Source organism: Grammomys surdaster, unplaced genomic scaffold (genome assembly GCF_004785775.1).
Source record: "Grammomys surdaster isolate TR1022 unplaced genomic scaffold, NIH_TR_1.0 237, whole genome shotgun sequence".
NCBI classification, from domain to species: domain Eukaryota; kingdom Metazoa; phylum Chordata; class Mammalia; order Rodentia; family Muridae; genus Grammomys; species Grammomys surdaster.
Window position 1 is genome coordinate 15501 of NW_021604682.1, and position 12634 is coordinate 28134.

General features: G+C 47.9%; 2 protein-coding genes across 2 annotated transcripts in view; both read right to left on the minus strand.

Moving 5' to 3' along the window:
* Positions 1-5699: 5699 nt before the first annotated feature.
* Positions 5700-6032, minus strand: LOC114626563 (keratin-associated protein 12-1-like). Its single transcript, XM_028774005.1, has one exon. The coding sequence runs from the start codon at positions 6030-6032 to the stop codon at positions 5700-5702; it is 333 nt and encodes a 110-aa protein (XP_028629838.1).
* A 6296-nt stretch (positions 6033-12328) lies between these two features.
* LOC114626543 (keratin-associated protein 12-1-like) overlaps positions 12329-12634 on the minus strand; it is a 489-nt gene continuing 183 nt past the window's right edge. Inside the window, exon 2 of the mRNA XM_028773974.1 lies at positions 12329-12628. Within this exon, the coding sequence (XP_028629807.1) occupies positions 12329-12628 (300 nt within the window). The remainder of the gene's footprint in view (positions 12629-12634) is intronic.

Here is a 12634-nt window from a genome sequence, read left to right on the forward strand (position 1 = left end):
GAGAGGAGAGGAGAGGAGAGGAGAGGAGAGGAGAGGAGAGGAGAGGAGGAAGGAAAAGGAGGGGAGAAGCGGGGAAGGAGGTAGAAGAAGAGAGGAGATGGTGGGGAGGAAGGGAGGACTGGAGGGGAGGAGAATAAAGGGACAGGAAGGGGAGGTGTGAGGGAGAAGAGAAGAGGAGCCGGGCAGTGAGGACCAAAGAGGAGACAAGGAACTGGACAGAAGAAACAAAGAAGTAACGTCTAAAAAAGGTTCCACAAAAATAAAAATACATAAAACACAGAGAACCCCTTTAGGGTGACTTTCCTTGGTAGATGTGTCTACCTGTCCTTCGGCAGAATCCTGATGACAAACCAAAGAAATCATCTTGCCCAGGCCAGCTTGGTGAAGCAGTGAGTTTCCCGAGGAGCACGAGCAACCGATGGGCAGCTACACTACGAAAGAGTCTTCCTCTTAGCAATAGTTGTGGGCTTACACAGCCTCCAAGAGGAAGGAAGTCTCATGCGCCATCCTGTGAGTCCTCCACTGTCCCAATCTTGTTAAGGTCTCATATAGGTAATTACAGCTGCTCTGGTCCCAAGATGGCAACTGCTGTGTCATCCTTAGCACGCCACAACACCCCCAAATAGGGTGCATCTTCCTCAAACCAAACCAAACCAAGCCAAAACCCAGCTAGACACACCTTGTTCAATATGTGACTGTCAACCAGAAGTGACGAGGAAGCCATGGACTCACAGATGAAACCGCATGCCACAAACACAGAAACAAAGGCAAAGAGCATATCAGACACAGGATGAGAAACACGTGCTCTGACTGCCGAAGGAGAAGCCTGTGAAACTGAAGGTGTCCTTCAAAAATGAAACAATAGAGCTTGACACCCTGACACGTCACTGTCAGCTGGCATACACCATCAGAAATGGCTTCTGGCCAAGGATGCTACAAAGAGAGAAACAGAGCCACATGAGGGAGTTGCAGAAAGGGCTCTGTGAAAGTTAAGAACACTCTGGAGAGGAGGGTGCTCACAGCAGTCAGGGGGCGTGCTTGTCCTCAAGAAGACATGGGCAGAGCAGGCAGCAGCAGCAGGAGGCAGAGTGGGTAGAACTTCTAGAATCATGCACAGCTACCAGAACTCAGCTTGTGTTCCCATCAACTCCCACTTCCTTAAGCAAAGAGAAAGGGCCTCTGCCAGTGACAGATACCCCAAAGGAAACTCAACAGACATCTGTAGAGATGTCAAGAGGAAGATTTCAGTAGCCAAAGGAACAGAGCTTCAGAAGTTGGCACCAGATGGGTCAAGTTAGAGCCCTAAACAAATCCTACAGGTAAATGGAAGCCACCTGATCTTCTCTACAAGGAGAACAGAGGTCATCAGCCCAGATCACACAAAGGCTCCAACTGAAATCTTATAGCTCGCCAGAAGGAATGACTGCCCATGAGATTCTGACCCAAGGAAGAAACTAAAATTAAAAAAAAAATAACATCAATGTAAATGCAAACGGACAGGATTTTTCAGGATGTATAGGGGGCAGGCAAGATGGCTTATGGAAGAAAAGAGCTTGCCACCAAGCCTGATGACCTGAGTTCAATCCCTAGAACTCACATGGTAGAAGAGAACCAGTTGTCCTCTGACCTACATACATGTAGCATGTGTATACACACACAGACACACATGTGCATACACACATATACATACACACCAGCACATAAACATACATGTGCACAGGTACAGGCACATGCACACACACACACACACATACACACACACACACACACATACACACACACACACACACATACACACACTAAAATGTAGTTTTTTGAAGGGAGTGTAGAAAGCAAAGAAATTCTGAAGTAAATTCAACTACATCAGCAATTACAATAAACATAAATAGATTAGACTCTCCAGATAAAAGACAGAGATTTTGTTTCTTTGTTTGTCTGCTTCAAATTCTTTATGCTATCCTCAGGGTAATTTGGGCCTTTATCTGTTTTGTAATCAACTTTCATTGGCTTCTTGTCCACAGGTTGGCTTGCACTGCCTGGCACTCCAGTAACAGAGCTGAGTACTTGTGACAGAGCCCAGACAGAACGCAGGACCTTAATATAGTTATTTAATGGGCATTTTTGTGTTGGGAAAATCTCTTGTGCATTGTGTAAAGGCTGTGTTTCTGAACCGGCAGAGATTTGAGTACAGGCTGAACTTTGGTACTGTTATTTTTATGAAGCATCACCTGTCTCAGAGTTTTGTGTTATCTTCCCCATCACCTTCTGATTGCTTTAATAAAGAGCTGAACAGCCTATAGCAAAGCAGGAGAGGAAAGCCGAAACATCTAGGCAGAGACAGGAACTCTGGGAAAGAGTCAGAGCTGGGAGATTTGCCAGCCAGATATGGAGGAACTGCCACGTGGCAGGATGCAGATGAGAACAAATAGGTTAATTGAATTACATGAGCTAGTTGGGAAATAGCCCAAGCAAAGGCCTGAGGTACATAAATAAAGATAAGTCTCAGTGTCATTACTTGGGCAGCTGGCCAGTTAGGGACAATCTGGTTAAATAAATAAACCTTTCATTAAACTGCTTTCCCTGCTCCACTCCCCCCGTTGGTGATATGTCACTGGCTCCTCTCACAGACTGGTGTCCTGGCTTGGCTGGTTATTCCTGTGCTAATATCCCTGTTTTTGTAGAGCATACCAATTTCTCTGGTCATCTAGGAACCCTGACAAGATCCAGGAGAGCCCCTGTGTCACATGCACGCGTGCGCCTGGGCGCCGTGTTTATCAGAGGGCAGAATGAGAGCTGTACACTGCGGGAAATAAAACCCTTGGGATGAAGACTGGGTGAGAGAAGGGACTCAGTAGAAACAGCCTCGGAGGGACAATACACAAGTCACAACCTCCACGTTGCTAGGACAGGGCTCAAGAAACCCCAGGACAGGGTTGGCCCTACTGGGAAGCTAAGGCATAGAACCAGGGTCACTGCACAGACCACCAAAGGCCGCTAAGTTAGTAACATTTTCAGACCCCATCCTAATGGGACAGTAAGGTGTTTAGAAGTGAAGGGGAAGACAGAGGGGTGTCTAGCCTTGACAGACTCAACCCAGGGCTGCCTCCCATACCTGTCGCCAACCCCGCCATGAAGCAACCGCTATGGCAGTCCATCTGCCGTAGCGCCCCCGCTGACTCCTCACCATCCAGACCACATCTCTCAAGTTCCACATTCACTGTTCAGACCCTTCCAGGCCACACCAACTGTCCCTTTGTCTTCCCTTTTCTCGCTCTGAAAAATTATACTCCCTTACTGGACCTTTCCTTCAAGACGTACATGTGTCTAGATCTCAAACATGGCCTGCTTTATTCTGTTCCCTGGAAGCTGTCCTTTGGGGAGAACTTCTGTCTCTCAGCACAGTGTCAGAAAAGCCTATGGGTAAATACTGGAGAAGAGGACCAATGAATGAGGTCTCTACCCTGTACTCTGAGCAGGGCAGAGGGTCCCAGGAGCCCATGAAGCACTCGTGTCTGAATCAGGTTCACCTGCTGGGGGTGGAGTGGGGAGAGCAGATGCTTCTTGGTGTATATATTATTTTATTGGGTTCTTATACCTCTGCTTCCTTTCTGGGCCTTATTTCACCCTAATCCCTTCCAGCCCTGCAACATTTGGTAGGAGAGAAAGAAGGTTAGAGAGGAAAGGGGGCGTAGACCTCTATAGACTACTTCCTGCTGATTAAGGTTGTCTGGTTCCTTAGGGCAAGTCTAATCTTCATTGTCAGCATATCCAGCAATCCAGCAATAGCAAACGCAACAGCAGTGGGAGAGCAGCAGCCATCACAGGCCCCCTCGGGTTCTCGCAGTTAGTGCCCTCTCCAGAGTTCCCAGAATTAAACTATCTGCAGGTGGCAAAAATCATGCCCCCCCACCCCACCCCACCAGAGCACGAGACAATCATAGGTAACAGCTGTGGACAAAGAGAAGCAGCTGCATAGCCCACATCTGGGATCAAAACACGAGCATCTTCATATAAAACTATGTTTTCAAAGAAACCAAAACTTGCTGGAGAGATGGCTCGGCGGTTTAGAGCACTAACTGCTCTTCCAGAGGTCCTGAGTTCAACATCCACCAACCACATGGTGGCTCACAACCATCTGTAATGGGATCCTGATGCCCTCCCTCTTCTGCTGTGTCTGAAGACAGCTACAGTGTATTCCTATAAATAACAAATAAATAAATCTTAAATAAAATAAAAAGAAAGAAACGAAAACGCTCACTACAGATACCAATGTGTGTGAGTGTATACGGACAGTTTGAGGATACAGGGACACTGTCCTCAATTATCAGGACAATCTGTGAATGCACACGTGGGTGTCTGGAGTACATGTGTGTACAAGAGAAGTTCTGAGTGGGCGTAAGTACAGCTGTACATACGCTTGTGTGCATGAGACTATGGGTATTCAGTTCACATGGATCCACATGTGTGTTGAAGATATGGGCGTGTGTGTTGGAGGGATGGTACACGTAACTGTGTGTGCACGCTCGGGACAGTGAGCCCCTAACATCTGGCTGAGTTCTGGCTCCATCTTATAAAGCCCCAATTTAAACCACACACTGGTCACAGACCATCTTGGCTGCTGATTCATAAACCAATTTTTTTTTCTGCTTGTTTCTCCTCACAAGCCTACAACATAATGGAAACGGCTACATAATCCAGGGCAGGCAGCAGCCACAGGCACAACAGACCCTGCCAGCCAAAGGTATCCATCCCTGGGAGCCTGCCTGTAAACTTCCCAATGAGAACATTGTTCCAGAGGTGCATGTGAGAAATGAGTGACTGTCACCAACGCTGCACAGAGCAAATAACCCCCAGCTTAGACTCCATTGACAAAGCCTTGGCCTCCAAAGTACATGTCTGAGGCACATGGAGCACAGACTCAACTCTCCTCATTGGCAGACGAATGATGGTCACGTGACCGCAGCAGCCACTGCCCCAAGACATCAGCAGAACATACCGATACTCTCTAGCTTCTAAGTTGCAAGTGTGGTGTATTTGCTACATTATATTTAATCGCCTGTCAATTAAAGATGGGCACCTGTGAACCTCTGGAGGGAAGGTGTTACAGGGCCAATCACATTGTGTAACTAAGACTCAAACATTGAGAAGTGTCCCGTAGGAAAAAAACGTCACCAGCATTACAAGATGGCACCAGAGAGAAAACTGAGAGACCAGAGATGAACTGAGCACCCATTACTGCAGACAGACTGAGACAGACGGCAGGAACCACGAGAGACAGTGAGTCTCTGCCAGGGGCCCGCATCCTCCAGGGCCACAGCAGGGACCTGTCTACTTCACCAGACCATGTCCTCCACCCGGCTCCATCTCCTCAGCCATGTGAGGCTGGATCATGGAAAGCACCGGCCCTAAGTCTCTTCTGATCACCAAGAGTGTCGGCAAGCAGGACAGACATGGACGGCTGACTAGAAAAGCTGCTTTATTTGGCACAGAAGTTGTTTAGAGAAGAACCCTGCATCCAGAACATCCTTCAAAGAAGGCCAGGGTACCGGATCTGGTTCATTCTTTTGAATTCTCTCCCCATTTCCAGGGAGCAGTGGGCATGTTTTGCATTTGCCTCATGCTGAATCCATGGTCAAGAATGGGACTGGATAGGACAAAGTATCCATCTTCAGCAGTGGCAGCTGGTATGGAGACTCTGGTCAGCAGCAGGAGGGGTTACTGCAGGTGACAGGTCTGCAGACCAGGGTAGGGCAGGAGGGCTGGCAGTATCCAGATGACTGGCAGGAGGAGGTTACACAGACAGGACGGCAGCTTACGGGCACACACACAGAGGACTGGCAGGAGGGGGTCATGCACACAGTAGGCCTGCAGCTCACAGGCACACAGCAAGTCACCTGGTATCTAACAGGAATGTACACAGCAGGCCTGCAGCATACTGACTGGCAGGGGCTGGACACACAGCAGGATGGCTGGCAGGGGCTGGACACACAGCAGGATGGCTGGCAGCCCGAGGAGCAGCTGGTGTGACACATGGTGGAGTCTGGCAGTTGGGATGAAGGTGAGGATGTCTGGAACTCCTTCCTGGGGCAGCCTTTATACCTGGCACATTGACTCAACCACCCACAATGCAGCTGGCCTTCCTGTTTGCTTCCTGTTCGGTCATCAGTGATAGGCTTTGCTGTTGTATATGTTTCTGTTTTGGTTTGCCCTCGGCTCTGTGGCTAATTACATCTCCTCCAAGTTCCTGAAGGGCAAACACCAAACCCTGATGTTCAATATCGGGCATCAGGGCTCCAACAACCTTAGCTACACCCACCCCTCGGCCTCAGCATTTTGCACAGCATGGAGCCTCTCTCTTTGGGCAGGTTCCACTTGGAGCCTGGAACTCTTGTTGGTGGATAACCCAGAGTTCATACATCTTCACCATCCTGAGGTCTCTATTAAAATTTAAGTTTCACCTTGACAACTTCACAGAGCAATTTTTTAGGACCCTGCAACCTTAGAAGCTTTCTGGAACCTTGGGGTGTTGGGAGCCACCCTGCTTAAACAGTAACAGCCTAGTCAGACATACGTGCCTACTGACACAAAACTTGGCCTCTGTGGGAAAGCACTAATTCAATTAAGAACAAATAATCATAAATCTTATGGACAGGTAGCCTTGATGGGAAAGTACTAGCCTAGATAAGAACAAATGACCAATAGATCTTATAGACAGGTAGCCTTTAGCTCTTACGGATAGGTACATAGCGACCTGTTCTGCCCTGCTTCTTCTGTGAACTTTTCAGCCAGCCAGTATCCTGTTCTAGAGAACATCTGTCCTCCCCCTGAGAACATCTGTGCTCCCCAGAAACAAAGAAGACCCTTCATCATACCCCTCCCCATATCCTGCTTCTATGTGTATATAACCCCTTGTGGAAAAGTTAAAATTTGACAGCTTGATCAGATTCCTTGACTTGCTGTTCATTCTTTGTGTGCCCTTGTCCCCCAGTTCTCTCTTCCAGGTTCTCTGATCCCGGTTCAATACCCCTTGAGACTGGGACATTGGTGCAAACCTTTGTAAACTGTAAACCCTACAACGCTTGTGTTTTTGCAAGCCTGTGTGACAATTTGCCATGTTATCTGCACATGATGTAATATAGTCCCGTTCGGCCATAGCTGCCAAGGTCTCTGTGTGCCTTGCTGGGAGAACCTGGGGGTCAATTCTCTAGGTGATGTTGGAGCAGGGAAGACCTTTAGTTCATCTCCAGTTCGGGTTTTCTCCTTCCAAATGCATTAGCCCATGACGTTTAAATTCCACTTTATTAGAGTTTTTTGGATGTGGGCAGAAAACAGATTTTTTTTTATTTATTTATTTTTTTTTTGCCAGCTTCTATCACGAATGGCTCGTAGCACAGTTCTGCTCTGAAGCCACATGAGGAGACTTTAGTGTCTGCCTTTTATTGGAATTCTGTTCTCACATACTCCCATAGAAAGGGCGGTTCAACTCTACACACAGCGTTTGAGGGCTGCCCTAGCTCACAGCGTCTTCAATCCTGCTGCTAACCAGCTCCAAAGGATGCACCCAGATGGCAGGATTTAACTGGTTGGTACTGGAGAAGGGTGGAAATGCCTGGAGCTCAGAGAGGGAGGGTGGTTGCCTTTATTCATGGCCCAGTGTCCCAACAACCTAGAACACAGCTGGTCTTCTTTGCATATTCATTTTCTGCCTTAGTGTTTTCTGGTCCTTGGGTCAAGGTGCTTTGGTGAAAACAGCTAAACAGCTCCCGCATAGGCTCAGGCATTAACGCTTGGTCTCCAGTGGGCGGCGCTGTTCAGAGAGATAATGGGGAGGTACAGCTTTGCTAGAGGACGTGCGTCATTGGGGCAGGCTGGACAAGTCTAAAGCCTTGTACCACTTCCAAGGTGCTCTCTCTATTTCATGTTTGCATTTGAAGACGTGAGCTCTCAGGTGCCTGCTTCTGTTGCCTAGCCTGTCTGCCGCCATGTTTTCCTGCCTGTTAGGCATTTAGCCCTCTGGAACCGTAAGCCAAAATAAACTCACCCTTCTCTTCGTCGGGACAGGTTTATGGTGAAGCTGCTCTTGGGTGGGTAAGTTTACTGGCCCTAAGGATCAAGGTCAGGTACTGGAGGAAGCAAGAAAGAGAAAGGAGCTTGCATGTAGACAGAGAAGAAGAAATCAAAGAGAAAGACCAAAATGTCTGGATTATATAGGGAGGAACCCCTTGGGGGAGGGCAACCCAGTCCCTGGGCTGGAATGTTCAAGGTTGGGGGCAGGGTATGCCAGGTAGGGACAGAAGGATGCTGGGAAAACCTGGAAGCCAGATCTGCTTTGGTATCTAAAATATGGACCTCAGTCCCTTGTTCCAGACCTGAAACCAGATCTTTCCTCCTCAGTTAAACTTCTCTGGAGACCTTCACAGATACATCCAGAGATTTGTGCCTTAGAAGATTCAAAGTCTGGTAAAGGTAAGTGAAGACTGCCATCACAATGTGCCCAAAGCGTCAGACTTAGGGCTTCTTATGTATGTCTGAGTGTGACATGCCTATACGCGCCTATATTAACACATGTGGCCACATGCCACTCAGAAATGCCTTTTAGGGTCTTGTCCCTTCTTCTCTCTCAGCCTCCACTGAGACCCAACCACTATGTACCAACAAGCTGATCTGGACTGCTTCTTGTCACCCCGCCTTGCCTCTTTGTGCTATGCCCCTATTACCTTTCTACCCAAATCAGGGCAATGAGGCTTTCTACAGCCATTGAAGTCCATGTGTACCTCTGACGGGACTCCTTTGTGGCTGCCACCTATAAGCAGGCCTCCTGTGTGTCTCACTGATGCATGCCAGGATTCTCAGGCCCATCACACACATGAGCTGCCCTGCACCAGGCTTTCTGTCCCACCCTGATCTTCAAGGTCCTCCCCTGAGGCGTTGTATTAATTCCTCCTATTGAATACTTCAGATGCTGGACCTATTTCTCTGGTTACCTCCCAAGTCCAGGTGACAGCCGTCTCTCCCGGCCAACACACGACCCTGATCCTGTTGAACTAGGAAGAGTCTCTTCTCTCCCCAAACCTCCTGCATGGCTGGGCAGAGGCATCTCCCTAAACCTTCTTTGACTTTTTTTTATCCTCCCTTGCTTATGGCTTTCTGGAGAATTGATTCTCCCCTCTAAAATGTCCAACTCTCGATCCTGTTGGGGTGTGGTCTGTTACTATGGGTTGTAATGTTAAATACTGGCTCTGGTTGCCTCGGGAACGAGAGAATCTTCATGTATACAAAGTGATGCGATGTGACCTCGGTCCTTAATTTAAAACTATTGGTTGAATGAAGAAGAGAGGTAGATGGGGGTCTAAGGAGGAGACCGTGAGTGGAGAGAAGACAGAGAGAGGAGAAGACGCCATGGGGTGGGTGAGTCATGAAAGCATGGGCATGAGGGCTGGCCAATCGGAGTTAAGAGCAACCCAGGTGGAATATAGCAAGTTATAATTCTGGGTTATTGATACGGAAGTAGATCATAATAGCTTAGAGGGTAGATACCTGCCCAGCTCTTGCACATTAAAGGCTTATTAAAAATAAAAAAGTTGTGTGTCTTCTATCTGGGAAGTGAATGATCAAGGTGAGGCAGAAACCCCCAACTGAGATTAAATTTTTACTACAACACACCCCCATCCCTGTTTTCTCACATTCTGAACTTGCTTCCTAGGATTTACTCCTTGGGGTACACGGAAGCCATTGAAAGAGCCTGGGACAAGCCTCAGGGGCCCATGCCAGGGAGGGAAGGTTTGGAAGCTTATCTCCACTGTCAACCTGACTGAGTTTAGAATCACCTCAGAGACTGAGGCATCTCTCAAGGCACGTCTGTGAGGGGGTTTCACGGAGGATGAACCGAGAAGGTAGATCCTACCTGAATGAGGCAACGCCCATCCCAGGCTGAGAGGAAGTCAGCCGAGGGTTAGCATTCCCACTTCTGATTAATTTCCAGCTCGGTTTCCACTGGGAAGAACCAGACACCCTGAAACCATGAGTCAGGTAAATTCTTCTGCCTTTGCTGTTGTCGTGTTGGGTTAGTCACCACAGGAAAACAAAAACTAATGTGGAAAGTGTTAGGAGACAGAGGGAAGTCACTGCAGCTAATCTTGTCTGTGGGATTTCTAGACCTTTGTCACAGGGTTGTGGACAGGATTTGTCAGAGTTCAGGGAGGTGAGTTATAGAAGCTCTAGAAAGCTGTAAACAGCGCTTTAAGAAAAGCCCTAGTGGGTTCTCAGAAGACAAGGATGCCGGTGGAAATTCAGACGGGAAGCCTGAGCCCATGAGGTTTCAGATGGGAACAGAATTACTCCTGGAACTAGACTTGAGGTGATATATATATTATATTATAATATATATATATATATATATATATATATATATATATATATATATACACTGTATATTACAATATATATACATTGTGTATATTATAATATATATATACCAATATTATATATATTATATATAGATAGCCTGGCAGAGAATAATGTGGATTTTTTTTTCTGTGTCTAGAAACCTCAGTGATAATGAAGAACAAAGGGGGCTGGTTCCATGTCTGGCCTAGTTTTATTCAAAGCTCATATTTACACCACACCCTGGTCACAGACCATCTTGGTGGCTGAATTATAAACCATTTTTTTCTCTTCTTGCTTCCCTTCATCACCCTGCAGCATAAAGAAAACAGGCATAATACAAACAGGCAGCAGGGAGAGCTCTGGGAGGAACAGGGCAGGAAGGAGCCACAGGCACAGCATGTACCAGGTTCCTTGTCCATCCCTGGGTGGCTCCATGTGTATTGCTTATGACACTCTGCAGGAGACCGGAGATAAAGATACACATCAGAAATGGGAGACCTGTCACCAAGGCTACACAGAGGAAATAACCCCCAGTTTAGACACCGTTGATGAAGACATCACCTCGAGAGTACATGCCTGAGGCACATGGAACACAGACTCAACTCTCCTCATTGGCAATGAGCGATGGTCACATGACCACAGCAGCCACTGCCCCGGGAGGTCAGTGGGACATAACCATGCTCTCTGGCTTCTAAGTTGCAAATTGTCAGAGGCAGCCCTGCTTATACACTGAAGGCCTAAAATCAGCAATAGGCCTAAGTCAGCCTGAAGTCTTAGGTCTCTGTGGAAAAACATTGAAACAGATAGCTATAAGATATTGTAAACAGGCAGCTTTGGTGGAAATTTACCAGCCTGGATAAGAACAAGTAGTCATAGGTCTTGTGGATAGTCATAGACCTTGGGTAGCCTTGGTGGATAGTACCAACTTAGATAAGGACAAGTGAATCATAGGCGGAGTCATAGTGACCTGTTCCCTGAACATTCACCCAGCCGATACTCTGTTCTGGAAGATATCTGTACTCCCCCTGAACACCTACGCTCCTGCATCATCCCCTTCCCCACATCCTGCCTTTTTGTGTATATAACCCCTGTGTAAAAAAGTAAAAAGTGTGGTTTGATCAGCCTATAGACAAGCCATCTTTCTTTGTGTTCACCCGTTCCACCATTCTCTCTTTCAGGTGATCTCCCTGGACCCCTGTTTACTGCCCTGCTGGAGAGGGAAGCAAATGATTTGTGTTTACTACGTTATAGTTGAGCGCCTGTCAATTAAAGATGGGTACTTGTGAACCTCTGGAGAAAAGGTGCTACAGGATCAATCACATTGTGTTACTAAGACTCAAACATTTGAGAAGTTCCCTGTAGGGAAAAGTCATCGGGACCCAGCATTAGAAGATAGCATCAGAGAGGAAAACTAACCAGGGATAATCGGAATGTCTGCAGTAAATGTGGCCATCGTACTGGAAAAGAAGAGCTGAGTGGGGACGAGGGGAGAGGACACAGCTAGGAAAGAGTAAATCCACGACATGGCTGCGGGCCCCCAGGCACAGGAATGCCAGGACCTGAAGACACCCATTTAATCAGGCTATGTCCTCCACCCAACCTCATCTCCCAGGGATCATAGAGACCATTGATTAACTTGACATCCTTCCTGATACAAGAGAAGCCAGGAAGGTAGGCATGAAACAGGACAGACAAGTGCAGCTGAACTTGAAAAAAATGGTTTATTTGGTACACAGGATTAGAGAAGGACACTGCAGCCAGGACATCCATAAGACCTCAGCAGATACAGATCCTGCTTCTAGAGTGTGCATTCTCCTCCAAGGTTCGGGGTGGGACAGGTAGGATTCCCACCTGCTGCAAACTCTAAACCTGAGGTCAGGTTGAATAGATTGTGAGACTACAGGTGTGTCCCATCTGGCAGCAGCTGGTTTGGAGACCCTGGTCAACAGCAGGAGGAGTTGTTACAGGTGACAGGCCTGCAGACCAGGGTGGGGCAAGAAGGCTGGCAGCATCCAGATGACTGGCAGGAGGACGTCACACAGACAGGACGGCAGCTCACAGGCACACACACAGAGGACTGGCAGGAGGGGGCAGCACACACAGTGGGCCTGCAGCTCACAGGCACACAGCAGGCTACCTGGTATCTCACAGGAATACATATAGCAGGCCTGCAGCATGCTGACTGGCAGGGGCTGGACACACAGCAGGATGGCTGGCAGGGGCTGGACACACAGCAGGATGGCTGGCA

Coding starts and splice junctions, on each gene's coding strand:
- LOC114626563 (XM_028774005.1), bottom strand. CDS start 6,032: ATGTGTCACACCAGCTGCTCCTCGGGCTGCCAGCCATCCTGCTGTGTG.